The following is a 19,486-nucleotide window of genomic DNA, read 5'->3' as shown; positions in this document are numbered from 1 at the left end:
AGGACTGAGAACATGAAATGAAAACCCAACACCTGACACCCTGGCAAAAAGCAATGTTAATTCCAGCAAAAATGAAACAGAAGCCCAGGCAGCAGCTATGTGAACCAACCAAATGTTCCTGTCCATGGGGCTCATGAAGGCTGCCTACCAAGCTGGGAGTGCCTACCACGGGCATGATGTCGCCTGTGTAAATGAACAGATGTGTGGAAAGCTAGCTCCTGGTCAGAGATCGTAGATGTCTGAGACCCAGGCCACACTGGGCAGGGTGCAGGCCAGCCTCGAAGGGTGAGGTGGCTGGAATGGGAGTGTCGCAGATGGGCTGCAATTCCAACTCTCAGAGAAAGAAACAAAAAAGACTTGAAGCCAATATGATAAGGTCATTGACTGGGAATAGATAAACAAAACAGGGTCTGCCCATATGATGGGGTATTACTGAGCCTTCAGAAGGAGAGAACTTCTGACACCTGCTACAACATGGATGGAACTTGAGGACATACTCAGTGAAACCAGCCAGTCACAGAAGGACAAATACTGCATTTACATGAGGTGCCTGGGACAGTCAAGCACACAGAGACAGAGAATAGAAGCGGGGGTGCCCAGGGCTGGGTGAGGGCTGGGGAGTTAGTGTTTAATGGGGAGAGTTACTGTTTGGGAAGATGAAGAAGTTACGGAAATGGATGCTGGTGATGGCTGCACAACATGGACCCAAATGTCCCCAGTGCTGCTGAACTGTCACTTGAAAATGGTTAAGACCAGAGTCCTAACCACCAGGGAATTCCCTGTGTCATGTCTATTTTACCACAATAAAGCTTTTTTAAATTATCAACTGGAGGAGGTTCTCAGGGTAAATTATATTGTTCTTCGCACTTTCTGCATTTTGTACTCTTACCCCTAAATCCAGGGCTGATTTAGGATGGTCCCTAAATGGAGTTCTCTTTGTGTCCAGTGCTTGGACAGTTTCTTGGCGCAGACAGCAGGGACTAGGGGGCCATCTGGCTCAGCAGGGGAGGGGTGGTCTTGGCGCTAATTTCCTTCAGTGTCTTGGGACCAGGTGCTGAAGGCTGGATCCTCAGTCCCTTATGGGTCTCTGGTTGCCCCTCTGGGCCCCTTGCTCTGATCTCCCCTCTACCTGTATATTTCCAGTTGTGTCTGGGGCTACTAACTCTCCCAAACATAGTTCCATGGGGCCCCCCGGAGCCACCCTTCCCATCTCTGCCCCTTTGCCTGGAGAAAGCCACCACTCTCTTCCCTGTCATTGCTGAAGTTCCTAAGGGCAGGATGACTTTGAAAATCACCAGCCCTGGGGACCCAGGACCAGCTGGTGTCCTTGTCTTCTCATCCCTGAGCCACAAAAGCCCCTCCATCTCGGCCATGTCCAAGGTCCCGAATCTACCCCTTCTCAGCATCTCCCAAGCCTGAGACCCCACTTTCAAGGTGGGTTACAGAATCAAGTCGACCCCTCAGCCTCGGCAATGGTAAGCTGGCTCTGTAAAGGGCCAGAAAGGAAATATTTTCAACTAATTCCTGTTGTGCAAAAGTAGGCAGTCCTCGGGCAGGTGTGACTGTGCTCCCATCAGACTGTTTGCTTCTTCTGGTGGCTCAGATGGTAAGGAATCTGCCTGCAATGCAGGAGACCCAGGTTCAATTCCTGGGTTTGGAAGATTTCCTGGAGAAGGGAATGGCTACCCACTCGAGTATTCTTGCCTGAAGAATTCCATGGACAGAAAAGCCTGGCAGGCTACAGTCCATGGGGTCACAGAGAGTCAGACATGACTGACAGACTAACACTTTCGCTTCATTTCACTCTCGCCAGTTTCCTGTCACACAGGAAAATCCTTCAATTTTTTTCAATCATTTAATATGTCATAACCAAGCTTCCCTGGTGGCTCAGTGGTAAAGAACCTGCCTGCCAATGCAGGAGACATGGGTTCCATCCCTGATCTGGGAAAATGCCGCAGAGCAACTAAGCCCATGTGCCGCAACTACTGAGCCTGTGTTCTGGAGCCTGGGAACCACAACTACTGAGACCACATGCCATAACTACTGAAGCCCGAGGGCCCTAGAGCCCATGCTCCACAGCAAAAGAAGCCACTACAGTGAGAAGCCCGTGCACCACATCGAGAGAGTAGCCCCTGCTCACTGCTGCTAGAGAAATGCCCTCGCAGCAACAGAGACCCAGCATAGCCAAAAATAAACCCAAGAAATCAAATTATGAAAAAACAAATGTCAGAACCAGCCTTAGCCTGTGCATTGTACAAAACAGGCAGAGGGCTGGATTTGGTTCATGGGCTACACGCGGCCAACCCCTGGCTCAGACCACTTTCTGGAGACTCAGGGCAGGGCTGTTCCTCACTATCCAAACCCCCTCCAGGCCAACTTTCGGGGAAGCCTTCTGGCCTCCCCAGGTCGAGGGGGCGTCTCCCCCATCTTAACCACTGAGTTCTCCTGCCTGAACACACGACATCTGACCAAGATTCAAAACTTAAATCACACTGGAACCTACACATCAGAATATGTGTTTTCTTTCCAATTAATCACCTGATAAAGCTATATTCCAATTCTAATGATGACTTCATTCCATTCATCTGGAATATTTTTAGAATTCAAGAATCACTCCAGAATTACAAGATCAGTTAATGAGCCATACAAGAAAATGAATTCCCCTCTTCAGATCAGCACTGCCCAGGAGACATACAATGTGAGGCCTCATATGAAATTTTAAATTTCCTAGTAGCTGTACTTTTAAAAAGTACAAAGCACAGCTATTCATTTTAACAATAGTTTTTCGTTAAGCCATTATATCCCCAATAGTATCACTTCAGCATGTAATCAATACGGAAAAGTTACTGATGAGCTAGTTTACATCCTTTACGTCTCCGGGGTCTGGTTTGTATTTTGAACATAAGCACACCTTAGTTCAGACCAGCCGTGGTCCAGGTGCTTAGTGGCCTCCTGGGGCCCGTGGCTTCCGGGTGGGCAAGACTGGGGCGGGGCTGGGGCCCTACCTCCTTCTGAGCCTCAAATGGTATTACTAATACTTAGTTTAATTGCCCTAACTGCCAGAATGAGCTGCAAACAACGCTCAGCTGATTCCAAAAACCACACCATCTTTAAGTGAAGATGGTTTGCCACCGTTGAGCATAATCAAAAGAATGTGCTGCAAGCTCTGAAGGGAATTCCAAAATACAAGTGTTCACAACATAGCATTTTCCCCACATCGGCTGTGAAGTCCCACTGCAGCCCTGGGAAACGAGTCCTAGCAGTACAGGTTTGCAAATGAGAAAACAGGTACTGCACACCCCAAGTCACCCAGTGAGTGGACGCACCTGGACGGGAGAACTTTGTCCCCTGTGCTTGGAGTTCCGGTTCCTAGGCCCCCCCACCCAGCCTGGGTAAGCAAGGACAATTCCCCAGCTCCACCCCCAAGGCTGTTCAAGGGTGGGAGATAATCTGCTTCTTGGAGATCCCACACGTCTGTTAAACATTAGTCACGAATATTTACTCTCTTCAGAAAATGTTCATTTATTTTTTTCAATGTATTCATTCCTTCATGAACCTATTTCGCCTCAATTAAAACTGGTTTCCAATCTCTGCTCTCTTTCAAACTAGAAGTGGAGACTCCTTGACCTATTTTTTTTAAAGCTTTTTCTTTTTTTAATTATGAAACTTGTTCAGAGAAGTGTCAATATAAAGAACACGTGTCGCTGAACTCACAACCCAAAAATATCTGTGTATTTTCTACTATCTTCTGTGTCTATCTTAACAAAACAAAACCACCTACTGGAATTATATCATATCTTGCTTTCTATTATAACATATTTTTCCACGTGTTATAAGCCAAAATGTGTCCCCTCAAAATTCAAAATGTTAAAGTTCTCACCCCCACACTTCATCTGTGTGTGCGCTAGTCGCTCAGTTGTGTCCGACTCTTTGCAACCCCAGGGACTGTAGCCCGCCAGGCTCCTTTGTCTGTGGAATTCTACAGACAAGAATACTGGCGTGCATTGCCATTCCCTTCTCCAGACCCCGGGATTGAACCCAGGTCTCCTGCATTGCAGGCAGATTCTTTACCATCTGAGCCACAAGGGAAGCCCCTACACTTCATAATTCAACATTATTTGAAAGTAGCTTCTATACAGAGATAATCAAGTCAGAATTAGGTCGTTAGGGTGGGCCCTAATCCAGTGGCTGGTGTCCTTTATTTTATTATTATTTTGGAAAACGTTTATTTGGCTGCACCAGGTCTTAGTGGTCGCACGCAAGGTCTTTAGTTGCAGCCTATGGGATCTAGTTCCTTGATCAGGGATCAAACCCAGGTCCCCTGCATTGGGATCTTGAAGTCTTCACCACTGGTTCACCAGGGAAGTCCATGGTGTCATTTAAAAAGAGGACATTTGGAGATAGACACAGGTATACAAGGAGAATATAGTGTGAACATGAAGACAACTCTCTACAAGCCAAGGAGAGAGGCCTCAGAAGGAACCAGCCCTTCAAAATCTCAGGTCTCCTGACTCTAAAACTGTAAGAAAATTGATTTCTGTTGCTTAAGACACCCAGTTTGTGGTACTTTTTATGGCAGTCACAGAAAACTAATACACCACATTATTAACTAATCAAAAAATCCAAATTGTCAACCCTCCATCCTAACAGCTATAAATATATTACAAGAATGTACCATTCTTGAACCAGCCACCATCACTAGATATTTGTCTTCCAAATAGTGGCTGCTGCTGCTGCTAAGTCACTTCAGTCATGTCCGACTCTGTGTGACCCCATTGATGGCAGCCCACCAGGCTCCCCCGTCCCTGGGATTCTCCAGGCAAGAACACGGGAGTGGGTTGCCATTTCCTTCTCCAATGCATGAAAGTGAAAAGTGAAAGTGAAGTTGCTCAGTTGTGTCCAACTCTTAGCGACCCCATGGACTGCAGCCTACCAGGCTCCTCCCTCCATCCACGGGATTTTCCAGGCAAGAGTACTGGAGTGGGGTGCCATTGCCTTCTCCCCAAATAGTGGCTACCTAAAAAATAAACTTCACATTTTTATGCAGAAATCTTCATCTGTATTCTGTTTTCCTAGGTTAATTTCTGGGATTGCTATTTCCTTAGGAGGCCAAACTGATATAATGTCCAATGGATTTCTAAAAAGGTATGAGAGTTTTGAGGGATTTGACTTTTTGCTAATTTGGTCATTGCAAAATGGTTTCTGATAATCCATTTGCTTGAGTGAGTTGCCTTATTTGTATTAAACATTTATGTTCTACCTGTGAATTGTCTATTTGTGTGCTTTGCCAATATTTCTGCTGGGGTGTCGGAATCCTTATTGATAGGAAAGAAGTATTTATATAGCAAAGATCTTAATCTTTTGCTGTATGTATATTTTCCCTAATCTGTTGTTTGCCTTTAAATCATGTTACCTATTTTGAAATACAGACGTTTTAAACATCTAGGCAAACTGATGGTAACTTTCCCTTAGTGATTTCTTTTTATCAGTTTTACACTTTATATCATTCTTCCCAAGCCAAAAATCCATTAATTGTTGGCTTATATTTTCATCTAATTTTCTTATGGTTCCATTTTCAATGAACTACTTCTGATATTTCAAAAAGTCTAATTCAAAGTATACACTTACCTGAAAAAATTGCGCCTTCACTAGCTCATTGAATGAGTGTTTGTGTTGTTTTTATCACTATTTCCCATTTTTATTGTATACTATTATTTGATTTAAAAATAGGGAGATCAATTAAAGCTTAATAAAACTCGGATACTTGTCATGTACAAACTTATGAGAAATTTAAAAAAGGGGGGACTATGGGGGAAGGGGAGGGTCATGTTAACCTCTTTCCCCAGCAACCACCCCCACTCCACTGCAGCACCACTGTTACAGCAAATTTCAGAAACTCAATGCCTGCCCTTCACACCATCGATCATCGAAGCCCCTCTCCTCCGTGGGGACTGGCAGTCCCCCCCGGGTGTACAGTAACCGGGCTCTGCTCATAGGCAGCTGACATGGTGATTGCATCCAGCCACTGCAGTCCTTCTCAGGATCCGCCAGCCACAGCTTCTTCATCTGGGCCAAAGCAAGGAACCCAGAGCAAGCTCTCCAAATACGCCCTCCCTGTCCACATCCCCACCCCTTGCAGTCCTTTCCTCTGGAATCCCCCTTACTGCCTTATTTTGCTTCTGTTGAAAGAGATGGCTTGTTGCTATTTAGAAGGCAAGGCCCATGTATCCAGAATGCCTCACACCCAGCGGGGCCTGCCAGGGGCCCCTCACCTGCGCCCAGGCCAAGAGTGACAATCGCCTGTCACATAGTGCTGCCCAGCTCCACAGTCACACTTTGTGTCTGGTGGCCGACCTCCATGGGGAGGCCAGGCAACACGCGAGTCCGCAGAGGTTGGGTTCCTTGCTTGGTGTGAATTTCTATTCTGCTCCCACCATCCGAGTTGGCAGCATCCTAATTTGGCATTTCTATCCGAGTCCTCCAGCTGGTGAACATAAATCTGAGTTTACCCCTACCCTGTCAGAAGAGAGGGAAGGAAAAGAATCCCAGAGAGCACAGTTGCTGAAAGGCCTCCACCTCCCAGACGAGAATGGAGGCCCTCCCAGGCCCAAAGCTCAGGACAGTGCCCTTGGGGTGCAGCTGCCCCAAATCGAGCAGAGCTGCTAAGAAAGCAGGGCTCAGCCAGAACAGCACTGATGTCCAGAGGCTCTAAGGTCACCTGATGCAGTGCTTCTCCAAAGCAGGGGGCTCTCAGAAACTTGGAGGGCAAATCCCTACACTCTCACCCAGGAAGTCTGGGGGAGGGGGCACCCAGGTGCCACCATCACCATGTGGGACTGGGAACCATTCACCTACTGCTCCCTGAACCCCCAAGGAAGCCAGAGAATCGGGCTCTGACAGGAGGCAGACCAGCCCCTCTGCCGCTCAGGCTGTGCTGTTATTAGCACAAATTAATGACATGTCAGTGGCTGCCCAGGGCCTTCCCCCACCGCCTCCTCTGGTCTGTCACCAGTTGGATGTTGAGTGTTGGGTGGATCCAAGACTGCAGAAGGCCTCTCCCCGGCCCGCAGCCCAGCACCTGTCACTGGGTTAATAAACGTGGCTTGGGCCCATGTGTTACCCAGAGTAGAGGAACGTGCGGCTCTGTGTCCAGGAATGCGACACAGAAGGAGCTGGCCTGGAGAATGGCCTTCAGAGACCTCCTGCGAGGAGGCCCCTGGACTTCAGTGCCCACTGGTCTGGCAATGAGACCTGACGAACAGTGGGCTGGCTGGGAACAGCTCCTTGTGCCCCCTCCTGTCCCTCAGGGGTGTCCCTATGACCCCGGGGTGGTGGAAAGGTTTATGATCAGTCATGTGGTTCCTGCTTCACAGATAAACCACACGTGAGCAGAGCAGTGTCCAGCTCCTTTAGGGTCCCTAGATCCACCCGACCAGACCCCTGGGAAGCAGCGGGCCCCTCTGTACTACTGTTAAGTCCCCTGCCTAGATTTCTAAGGTCGGGCCGTCCTGGCCCTTCAGTGCCCACTGCCGGAATCATTTCCTCTGGGTCGACCATCGAAGGGGAAACTGTGTCCGGAGCAGACCACACGCCTGGGCTTCTGACAGGCTTGGTGAGGAGTTAGAAGGCCAGAGGCTGGAGGACCACTGAGAAGAGGGTTCAGTGGAGCAGGGTGGGGATGAGGAGGGCCTGCCCCAGCACCCGCTCCCCCACTTCCCTGACCAACTGTCTCCTGGTGGAGCCCACATCACATCCCTCTCCCAGCCCCTCTGCTTGCAGGCTCTCAGGCTTCAGCAATTGGCCTTAGAGAGGAAAAGTCTTAGCCTTGGGGCCAATCCCACCTTCAAGCCACACCTACAGCTCCCATGGGCACCCTCTGTACGCTTGCCACCCTCTCCTGACCCTGAAGCTATGTCCTAACTGGGAGCCCCCAGAGGGTTCAACAGGCTGGGGGTGGGGCAGGGGTTGGGGCCAAGCCGAGACAGGGGGGCAGCCTGGGAGGGGCCCCCTGTCTCCTTCAGGGTACACTCCTGGGGTCCATGGGGAGCACATGACTGTTCCACAGCAGGGTCCACATCACAGCCAACAGGAGGGGCAGCTGGAACTTTTATAGGGTGCACTACACAGGGTCATGGCCCTGAAGGAGATGGTGGAGGCGATCCTTCAAAGACGCCAGGGCTGGGGCTCAGGCCAAGGAAGAGGGTCGTTGCCAGGCCAGAGCGGGGCTGATGCCTCTAGTTCAGTTCAGTTTAGTTCAGTCACTCAGTCATGTCCGACTCTTTGCGACCTCATGAATCACAGCACGCCAGGCCTCCCTGTCCATCACCAACTCCCGGAGTTCACCTAAACTCATGTCCATCAAGTCGGTGATGCCATCCAGCCATCTCATCCTCTGTCGTCCCCTTCTCCTCCTGCCCCCAATCCCTCCCAGCATCAGAGTCTTTTCCAGTGAGTCAACTCTTCACGAGGTAGCCAAAGTACTGGAGCTTCAGCTTTAGCATCAGTCCTTCCAAAGGATACCCAGGACTGATCTCCTTTAGAATGGACTGGTCGGATCTCCTTGCAGTCCAAGGGACTCTCAGGTGTCTTCTCCAACACCACAGTTCAAAAGCATCAATTCTTCAGTGCTCAGCCTTCTTCACAGTCCAACTCTCACATCCATACATGACCACAGGAAAAACCATAGCCTTGACTAGACGGACCTTTGTTGGCAACGTAATGTCTCTGCTTTTGAATATGCTATCTAGGTTGGTCATAACTTTCCTTCCAAGGAGTAAACGTCTTTTAATTTCATGGCTGCAATCACCATCTGTAGTGATTTTGGAGCCCCCCAAAATAAAGTCTGACACTGTTTCCACTGTTTCCCCATCTATTTCCCATGAAGTGATGGGACCAGATGCCTAAGGACCCATAAAACAGAGGAGAGACTGGTAGGGAGGCAGAGCTAATCAAGGGCCTGACCCCTGCACCGCAGGCTGGGATAACAGGGGCTGTTTGGAAGGAGCCATTGGGAGGAGTAGGAACAGGTATGCAGAAAAGCTCCCAGCCAGAGGAGCGGCCTGGGTGGAGGGGAGGGAAGAGTCCTGGGGATGGATGGGGGTGATGGCCGCACAAGGATGAGAATACATTTAATGCTGCAGAATTATGTGCTTCAAAGTGTTCAGTATTCAAAATCTGCTGTGTGTACTTTATCACAATGAAAAAATAGTAATGATAGTGGAACCTGGAGACGGTGTACAGATTCTCCGTACCGCCCTAAAAAAATAATATATATTTAAAAAAAAAAAAAAAAGAAAGTCTGGGACCAGGAAGCTTGCAGCCAAAGAGGCCAGGATGAAGTGGAATGGTGTGGATGGAGGTAAGGAAAAGGACAGGGAGCTTGAGGCCAGTGACAAAGGGAGCTCAGGTCCCCGCACTGAGGGCACGCTGCCAGCAGCAATGCCAGGGGCTGGCAAAGACCAAGCAACCCGATGACAGATCTTCTAATGTCCCTAAATCCACAAGATGCATGACCTTGAACAGTTCTTGAGCAGATGTGCAGAGCAGTTTTTACCCAGGACCTTTGGGACCTGGAGTCCTGCAGGGAACAAAGATTCCCACCCCACTGGAAGACCAGAAAACTGTGCTCCAGAAAGGTTGCCAGGTACAGAACCTGGAGCAAGCAGAACACCCAGGTCCCCTTCACAGATCTGGGGTCTTTCTACGGGCCAGTCTGACTCTCCTCCTGACCTGGATAGAGGTGGGGACCTGGAGAGGGTGTACGGAGAGGACCTGTACAAGGGGACCCTCTCGTATAATCTAAAAATGCCACCAGCAGAGATCCTGAGACACACAAAACCAGTGATGTCTATAGTCAGAAACAGCTATCTGACTTTTTGCATCTCTACTAAGGATTCAGTGTTAATTGAAATAAAAAAGCAGCTTGAGATGCTCAAAGCACTTTGTACCAATATTATAAATCCTCTCCCCAAATCCTGAGAGATGAAGGGTGGATAGAGAAACAGTTCCAGCTAGAACCGTGACAACTATTTAAAAATACAAAACAAAACAAAATCTCATTCTCCTTGAATGCATTCATTTAATACTTTTACTTTTAAAATGGTTATGTTCTTATCAGTATTGTTGATCTTAGATTATAAGCTCCTGAGCCCACGACATCTCTGAGAAGTTCCTTTTATGAAGGGCCATCTTCAGTAGAGTTCCAAATGCCATGTTTTTGTTGATGGAAAGGAGAGTGATGCCAACCTGGCAGTTGGCACAAAGAATACAGAAATGGAGTCAGGCCAAGATCTGGAATGTGCATTAGCTTGAGTGTGCAAAAAAAGGCAATGATTTTAAAAGATATAAAATAAAAATGCCAGTGCTGGCTTTTAACAATCTCTGATCAATGTATGAATACACATTGAATTCTGTGCTGCTCTGAGCCATCAGGAACCACATTTTTTACAAAATAGGCTATTGTATAATTTGAAAGAAAAGATCAACTTGGCCTCTCCTCAGAAAACGCGCGCACACACACACACAAACACAAACATGCTCATGAAACAAAAGACTGCAGAAACTCCTTGACTAGGAAGTCATTCTTCCTATTAACCTGCAACTCTTTGAGAATTAGAACATCTTTGAGAACTATTCTTGGTCCTCTGTGACTTGCAGGAGTAAGTCACATTGGTGATGAAGGTAACTCAAGTTTGCTTCCAGGAGGAGAGAGGTTTTGAGGTGGTTGGAGAGTGGGGAGAGGTTGCCTATAGAAGAGAGATGTCAGAAACTGCAGCAGCCCCAAGAGAAGCAGAGTGGGACCTGGGAAGGATAGCAGATTTCTTCTCTCCCAGCCCTGTTCAGAACTGGCCCTGCCATGCTGGGTTGGAGCCAGTGGGCAGCAGCAGGCCTGCTGTTAACCACACATGTTCCCTCCTCCCTCCCCAGGAGCCACGTGGCCACTGACACTCGGCCCAGAGGAAGCAAGGCTTTTGTAACTCCGTATGGCAGTGGTGGGGTGGGGCTCTCCTCTAGCTAATATTTACAGGGGTAAAGTTAAGAATCTATTACCCTCCCTGGTGGCCCAGTGGTTAAAAATCTGCCTGCCAATGCAGGGGACATGGGTTTGATCCCTGGTCTGGGAAAATCCCATATGACTCAGAGCAACTAAGCCCTTGAACCACAACTACTGAAGCCCGTGTGCCTCGAGCCCGTGCTCTGCAATAAGAGAAGTCGCTGCAATGAGCAACCCGTGCATCGCAACAGAGTAGCCCCCACTTGCCACAACTAGAGAAAGCCCAAGCACAGCAAAGGGGATGCAGAACAGCCAAAAGAAACCTGAAGAATTCTTTTTTAGAAAAGAAACTATTACCCCAAATTCATTCCCCAAGATTTAGTGATTTAGATCCAGCGAAAGTCCTCCTAGATAGAGAGGTAAAGTCATCAAAAAAGACAGAAATGAGCAAAACACAGACGCAGAAATGACATCCTTTAGAAAAGACACAAGTCTCCCCTCCTGCGTCCTTCACAAAGCACTTCTATCCCCAGTGTATTGGCTACTGTAACAAGTCACCACAAAAATAGAGACTTAAAACTATACAGTGTATTATCTTGCAGTTACAGAGGCCAGAGGTCAACCCAGGTCTCACTGAGCTAACCTCAGGTGTCAGCAGGGCTGGGTTCCTTCCTGAGGTTCCAAGGGACAATCCATTATCCTGTCTTTTCCAGCTAGAATCCACGTACATCCCTTGGCTCATGGCCCCTTCCTCCTCCTTCAAAGCCGGCAGTGCAGGTGCAGTCTTTCTCATAGGGCATCACTCTGACATTGACTCTGGCCCTGTCTTCCACTTTCAAGAACCCTGTGATGACACGGCCTCACTGGATAATCCAGGACAATCTCTCCACATCACAGTCAGCCAATAGGCAACTTTAATTCCATCTGCGACTTGAATCCCCTTTGCCACATGACCCAATACAGTCACAAGGTCCCAGAACTAGGAAGTAACATCTGGACATCTGGGGACTGCTCTTCTGCCAACCACATCACACCAAGGACACTGTAAAGAGCTGACTTCTAACTCTCCAGGGGGCTTTCCATCTCCAGTGTCCGTCAAACTTCCATTCAGAGCAACTAGCCTTTAAGCAATATGATGAGAACCTGGGCCTAGACGTTGCAGAGGGGAGACCCAGCCTCTGCGATGGCTGGACAGGACAGAGGAAAGCTGTGCACAGACAAGTGCCAGAGCCTTGGTTCCTGTGCTGGTGTAAGGCGCTGGCGCTGGTGGTGGTTTAGTCACCAAATCGTGTCCAGCCCTTTTGCAACCCCATGGACTGTAGCCCGCCAGGCTCCTCTGTTCATGGGATTTCCCAGGCAAGAATATTGGAGTGGGTTGCCATTTCCTTCTCCAAGGGGATCTTCCCAACCCAATGCCTCTCCTGCATTGCAGGCAGATTCTTTACTGCTGAGCCACCAGGGAAGCCCCCATGCTGGTGTAAGGAGCTGCATCAATTCCCAAATGGAAAACAAATAGAGCAAAGGTGCAGACACCTCTTGAACCTTTCTAAGAAGACAAAAGAAACAGAGCAGGCTGGAGCCAGTAGGAGGGAGGCTCTGCCCAGAGTTCTCCCGCTCACTGTTCTGTGCCATGTCCCCGCCGCAGGGCCACCCTGGGTCAACAGGACAAGCGTGGTCCTGGCAGCTCGTGATCTGGCAGTTCCCCGCACACCTGTCACAGCCCACGTCCACTGTGACAGCTGTCCATTGCAGTGAGGGGGAAGCAGGTAGGGAGTAGGGCCGATGAACGCTTAGGGGACGTGTTGTATGGCAAAGCCCACAGGTGATTCTTCCCCCAGCCTTGCCACTGTCACACTGCTCAGGAGCAAACTGCCCTGAGCTCTGGTCACCTGCCAGATGAGCAGAAGAAACTGGTTCATCTGCTTTGCCCTCAAAGACCAATCAACACAGAGCAGGGACATGGTAATGCCATCTTAAACACGAGCCAGGCACAGGCAAACAAGGATTGTTTTCCTCTCATAAAACATCTGCTGCTAATACACCTCACAAGAGGCCCTGGTTTTCTCTCCTAGAGCCAGGCACACGCACCGCAGTCTTTTTGGGAACATCCAGTTTTGCAGTTCAATGGGTGATACAAATATTGCAGATCAGGAAACTTTTCTTTGGGGTGCACAGTTTGGGGAAGTTGGGTCTTCTTCAGTCTCGTTGCCCAGATAAGACACCTGGGAGCTGATATCACCCCTCTTCTTATTTAAGTTCAAATTATGGGATCATTGCAGAAGAGAAATACATCTGCTGCACTTGCGTTTTGCATTCACGATTAACATGGAAAAGATCGTGGCCCAAAGATAGGGCTGCTGTGCGTGGGGCCCTCTGTGTGGAAGTGAGGACAACACAGTCGACTTGCAGTTAAATCGAAGGAATGAAGTTTAGGGCAGAAATCCTAGAGCTGGGGCCCTGGGCCAACTGCCATAAGGAGAAAGGACCCTCAAGAGGCCGTAACTGGAGAAGACGGTTAAAGAAACGAGGGTGAGGGAAGATCTGGTGGCCTGCTTAGCTGTTTTTCCTCTCCCAACTGTCCAGTTGTCACTTCAATTATCACCCACTCCTTGGAAAACCCCAAACCCTCTGCCTGTCCAGAGAAAGACCATCTGCTGCCCATGCCCCTGGACAGAAAATACCCTCAAACCACCTCCCCCAACATGCCAAGGAAGGGGGGCCTGCAAGGAGAAACAGACTTAAAGATGAGTCAGGATCCATACTGAGGAAGGACTAAACCCAAAAAGCAAGGAAAAGGGTAAAGCCAACCAGGAAACCACTGACCAACCCCAAAGTGGATGAAGGGCATCTGACCTCTATATTGTGCCTATAAACTTTAACACAGAGAGGTTCTCAGTGTCTGTGGCAAAGGAGTAGCTAATGCACCACAAAACAGAAATCAAACTGGGGGGGAACATACTGACAACACCCCCGGAATGCAACACACTTGATCTTCCTCAGGGAAAGCATTTTAGCTCCAGAAACTGAAAAACCAGGACTTCCCTGGTGGTCCAGTGGCTAAGACTCTGTGTTCCTAATGCAGGGGGCCTGGGTTTGATCCCTGATCAGGGAACTAGATCCCACATGTTGCAACTAAGACCCAACACAGCCAAATAAACATTAAAAAATAGAAGAAATTGAAAAATCGTAAAGGTATCAAATGCCATCTGACAGATATGTCCTTTGTCCTGATTCCAATGCCAGAGAGTGTAACAACCAATTTATCAACCACTTGAATTCAGGGTCACTCAGTGGAAAACCAGAGCAAACACCAAAGTGTGCAAGCAAGTTCAGACACAGGCTCAGGGTGCACCCAGGTGATGGTGGTTTCTATAGGAGCCAATCTAGAAAAAGCATGGAAAAGATACTACCACATCTCTGTATGCAGTCAGGTGAGTCCATACAGACCCCTCATCTTGTATATCAGCTCTGCTTCTGCTGCTGCTGCTGCTAAGTCGCTTCAGTCGTGTCCGACTCTGTGCGACCCCATAGATGGCAGCCCACCAGGCTCCCCCATCCCTGGGATTCTCCAGGCAAGAACACTGGAGTGGGTTGCCATTTCCTTCTCCAATCAGCTCTAAACACCTGGAAAGACTCTCCATTGGAGGCTCAGGCAGAGAAGGGAATGCCGTTCAGATTGGATAATGCATTTGGGTTCTTTCAGTTCTTTCCTTGTACTAGCCTTACAACTGAGGCTACTACACGCAGACGGCGAACTTGATCTTTTTTTTTTAAACAAGTCTTAGGTGCCTGATTTCTCCTCTCTGAGGATGGCTATATCAGTTCAGAAGATGGAGTAAAGGACATGCTTCAGATCACATATCACATATCAGGTAGTTCATCAAAGCAGATTTATTACAGATGCGAGTGCCCAGAGGACACATGGGTGGTTGCTAGCATCAAAACCACCAACATGGAAGTGAGTGGGAAAAGACTCCCTATGTCATTTTCGAGGAGGTGGGGGTGGGCTGGGAGAAGTATGTGCCTTCTGTGTGCAATGGCCTCATCAACATTCATCAATCTAATACAAATACAATAGAAAAATGTACAATAACAAAGTACATCAATAAAACCAACCTCCGCTGCTACAGATCCTTCATGTTTAAAGTCACCCTCCCCAACTGTACCACTGTATGAAGCTAATTCACTAATTTTACAGGAGAGGATTCAGGCCTGTGGAGAAAACTGGGGACCCTTGGCTGGATGTAGGGGGACAAGTTAAAATCTCTACTCCAGATGTGCGTTGCCAGGCAACCTGGTCACCCTGGTCCCTGGTCGGCCCAGGGGGACCCAGCACCCCACAAAATTATCAAGAGTGTAAATATATCTATGGGGAAGGAAATACACATTCCAGTATTCTTGCCTGGAAAATCTCATGGACAGAGGAGCCTGGCGGGATACAGTCCATGGGGTCGCAAAGAGTTGGACACAACTTAACAACTGAGCACACAAGGAGGGTTTATTTCTTCTTTGGGTAACTATCTGTTTGCACTCAAAAGAATGACAGTTTACAATTATTTTAACTTGTATTTGTATTAAAAATCAAACCAGTTGATTTTATAATAATAAATGTCCACATTTTAAAACTAAAAAAAAAAAAGAGAGAGAGAGACTGTAAATATATCTAAATGGAGAATTCCACTTCTGCTTATGATCAGCTTTCCACCCGATGGACCACATATACAAGGAACCAAAAAACAAAACCAAATATTTTTACCAATCTAGTTAAATGTGAAAAATCCAAACAACGGTCACTAATAATAATTAAACACTTATATTAACAGGAACTTTGAATGAGCCAGGTACTAGGTACTTTAGATAACTGTTGCAACAGAACTTTGTGACAGGTTGTATTACTCCCATTTTACAGATGGAGAAACCAAGGCACAGTAGCATTAAGTCAGTACTATGCACTGGGTTGGCATTCAAATCCAGCAGTCTATATTTGGAGGCCATGTTTTAAACCCATGCACTGAGCTACCCAAAACCTGAGCCAGGGAGACCAGCAGTTGTAGGTAGGGTTCTGCAAACCCAGAGGCTATCATCTCAGATGCCTTTACACTGAGGCCTGGGGGGCTTTTTATAGACTCAACTGAATTGATACTAGCAGCTAGTGGTGACATCGGTTAGTCCTCACTCTCTCGAATGTTCATGAATCACTTGGCAGAGTGAACCATGTTATTCTAAGTCTCTAGGGCAGGGAGAATGTGTTCACGTGAGTGGTAGGGGCAAGAGGGCGGGGGCAGTATGGTACAGTGGTTTTGTGGTACAGTGTGGTACAGTGGAGCTGGAGCATCCTGGGCCCAAGGCCTGTACTTCTGTCACTCCGGGATGCATGAACTTGGGGAACTGAAGGGTCAGTGTTTCTACCTGTCAAATGGGGATCACTTCAGTTCCTGATTTTATGGGTTTAATTCATGCAAGATAATCAGAATCTATTTACACAACAATCATCATGACTGGAGGATTAAAAAATTCCACTGATAAGAACTTTCTTTAGTCATATTCTGAGACTCTGCTCACCACAAACGCTCCACAAGCCAAGTGCACTCAGCAGAGAACAAGCCTTCCGATACCAACAACACACGGCCGTGAATGAGTTTCACAGTTAATACTAAGAGGCTTTCCTCACTTTAATAATCTTTTCTTTGCAAAAGTTTTCCTGGTCCTTAAAAGTGTTTAATGTTTGCTAGTCAACAAAATATTGATGTTTCTAGTGGGGAATTTCTAAAACAAACACACAGATTTTTTTAAGTTCTCCAATCAATCTGTGACAGATTTAGAATGGAATTCTCCTTTTGGGCCTTTGCCCCTGCCCTTTGATAATATGCGCCATCACATGGCTGGTTTTTGAGAACCAGTTCCCTCTTTACAGACCCAGGAATTGGTGCCTGCAGGTGGTAAAGAAGGATCAACGGGACTAGACACAGGGGCTGGCCTGGCTTCTCTTATGAACTTGAGGAGACAGTAAAACAAACTTCATGGTAAGAAAAGTGAACGTATTATGTCGTTTTCTGTTTCTGAATAGAATCTGAACTAGGTTGTGGCCAACATATGACACCAACTTCCGAGTGTGGGAATAACAGGATTTCAAGATTCATGCCTTCTGGCAGCGTGCCTTAGGTTATATTTAGAACTCTTAAATTGCCGTTTTGTTTTTTTTTTCTCTTTTCCCTTTTTCTTTTCTTTCTTTCTATTTTTTTCTTCCTTTCTTTTATTATCATTTAAGAAAAGATCAAGAGGAAGAGCTCGGGCCTAAAGGGTGTGAGTTTCATGACCTGCGGCTCTTAAGCAGCCAGACCACCCACCCCAAGGCCGAGAATGTTAAGCGCGCGCCCCGTGCGGGTGAAACACACACTTTGGGGGGCTGTGTCGGCAAACGGCGGGCCCCTACAAGTTCTTATTCGCGTGCTCTGACGATCCAGCCAGACAAAGACCGCAAGTTCTCCGGACCACAGATTCAGACAGCCTGAGACCGAGTCTCCTCAAATTAGGCCCACTCCCTGCCCGGGGCGCCAGAACCCACCGCGGAGGGGGCCCTCAAGAAGCTCCCCGCGTGATCCTGCCGCCCCACTCCTGCTCGGGCCCTGCACCTCTCTGCGCTGCGGCCAGACCCCGGCCCCTCCCGGGCCCCGCGGCTGCAGGCCCACGCGCCCCGCGCGCCCCCAGCCCGTCCCGCCGAGGGGCGCTGCCCGGTCCCCCGCCGGCCCCTCAGGCCCCGCCCCCGCGGCCCCCGGCAGGTCCCCGATACCCACCCGGGTCCCGCACCCGGGGCCGGATTTGCGCCGGCTCCCGGAGCCGCCTCCGCCGCCACTGCAGCCGCCGCCAGTGAGGTTTGGTGGGGCGGGGACGCGCGGCGAGGCCCGGCCCCCGGCCCGCCCCCCGGCCCAACCCGGCCCCCGGCCCAATCAGACCCGCCGCCCACCCCACCCCCGCCAGCCCCAGTCCCAACCCGGCTCCAACCGTGTCGCGGAACTGCCCCAGTCACCTTCCGCTCTCCGATACCAGGCCCCGTCCCTGACGCCCCCTTCCTATTCCGGGCCTCGCCGCCCGCCCGGGCCTCCGGCGCCGGGACTTTGCCCCAGAGGGAAGCCCCGCGCCCCCGGAGTGAAGGCAGGACCCTTGGGACGTCCCACGTGCGTGCTCGCCCTCTCTGCCCCCCTCTGCTTTTGTTTTTCCTATTTTGGGATAGGAAGAGAACAACACCCACCAGGAGGCCACGGGGCATCCCTCTCCCGCCATGAATTCTTCGCAAGAACCTCGGGAAGCGGGTACTGAGCCCCCCAGGTCCGGAGATGGACAGGCAGGCACTAGGCGGGGGCTCGGTCCCCGAAGGCGCGGCCGGCTCCGGACCCCCTCGCGCCCCTGCCTCTTCCTGCCATCCTCAGGACACTTGGCCGTCCCATGTCCCCGGCTTCCCGGGTGCCCTGCGCGAGCCCCTGGGGCGCCAGAGTGGCCGGCAGGACACACGTTGACACGGTTGTCGCTTTACAGAAACTGAGTCAGGCGAGGTAGAGCTCGGACTTAGAGATGGAGAAGATGCGTATTTATCCTTTAATACATTTACAGAGTTAAATATCCTGTGTTTCTAGTGTACACAAATGGCACAAAGGCCTCCTGCACTGCAAGCCCAGCGCGTGGTCCCTGCCCGCCGGATGTTGACGGCGTCGCATAGCAACTGGAGATGGCGGAGCCGGACGGCAGCGCTGGCGGGTAAACGGGCCTAGGGATCTGGGGCCTCGCAGCTGCCCCCACACCTCCCCCTTCCCATAGCCCCCTAGGCACCCCTTCCCTTCCATGCCCTTTTCCTCTCTCCTGTACCCCTGCCTCCCCTCTCTCTGGGCCTTTCCTGACCTCCCCGGTCACCCCCACATTCCTGCACGCCCTTCTGCCTTCTCACCTCTAGTCCCTTTGTCCTCTCCCGTACCCTCCCTTTTTCCCCTTTTCTGGGCGCTCCTTTCTCTGAAACCCGGGACTTGCTCAGTCCACAGTAACCATGGCAACCACGATGCTTGGTAATCCCTGCTGCAGAGACCTAAGAGCAGGGGTCTCTGTGCTGGCTGCTGCCCAGCGAGGTCAGTGAGAGGGAGACCAGCCCATCCTCACCGGGACTGGAGGTGGCAGGTGATGGGCTGGGTTCGGTATGGCCAGGCAGCCCCACCGCGAATGCCTCGAGCACACAGATAGGCTGTAGTCAGGTAAACTAACACAGGAGCACCAGGCCTCTGCTCTCTTACACTTTGTTTAAAAGGATAGAGACTATTTAAAAAAATTTACCTTTCACATTGGACACCTCTGTAATGTTTGTTTCTTTCTTTCTTTTTTTTTTTTAAGGTGGGTCTGCGTCTACTGACATGGAAAAGTCCAGATTACAATAAATGAAAAGACTAAATCCAAAACAGTGTATATAGTGTGATCTCTAATTTGGTGGATGGGTGGCTTTAAGTGCACAGA

At 49.4% G+C, this 19,486-nt stretch overlaps 2 protein-coding genes and 1 long non-coding RNA gene across 8 annotated transcripts in view; 2 read left to right on the top strand and 1 right to left on the bottom strand.

Moving 5' to 3' along the window:
- The window catches only part of TBC1D16 (TBC1 domain family member 16), an 88,075-nt gene extending 70,198 nt beyond the window's left edge, over nucleotides 1-17,877 (bottom strand). For all 6 annotated transcript variants that reach the window (XM_069543839.1, XM_069543840.1, XM_069543841.1 and 3 more), the window contains exon 1: nucleotides 17,788-17,877. The gene's annotated coding sequence lies outside the window, so the exon portion shown is untranslated. The remainder of the gene's footprint in view (nucleotides 1-17,787) is intronic.
- Nucleotides 17,878-17,975: 98 nt separating this feature from the next.
- The window catches only part of CCDC40 (coiled-coil domain 40 molecular ruler complex subunit), a 45,097-nt gene continuing 43,586 nt past the window's right edge, over nucleotides 17,976-19,486 (top strand). Inside the window, exons 1-2 of the mRNA XM_069543838.1 lie at nucleotides 17,976-18,168; nucleotides 18,625-18,745. Of these exons, the coding sequence (XP_069399939.1) occupies nucleotides 18,717-18,745 (29 nt within the window). The 5' untranslated portion in view covers nucleotides 17,976-18,168; nucleotides 18,625-18,716. The remainder of the gene's footprint in view (nucleotides 18,169-18,624; nucleotides 18,746-19,486) is intronic.
- LOC138415346 (uncharacterized) lies at nucleotides 19,162-19,431 on the top strand. Its single transcript, XR_011247191.1, has 2 exons — nucleotides 19,162-19,230; nucleotides 19,367-19,431. It is a non-coding gene; the product is annotated as an uncharacterized lncRNA (long non-coding RNA).

This window comes from Ovis canadensis, chromosome 11 (assembly GCF_042477335.2).
Source record: "Ovis canadensis isolate MfBH-ARS-UI-01 breed Bighorn chromosome 11, ARS-UI_OviCan_v2, whole genome shotgun sequence".
Classification (NCBI taxonomy): domain Eukaryota; kingdom Metazoa; phylum Chordata; class Mammalia; order Artiodactyla; family Bovidae; genus Ovis; species Ovis canadensis.
This window is presented reverse-complemented; position numbering and strand designations above follow the sequence as displayed.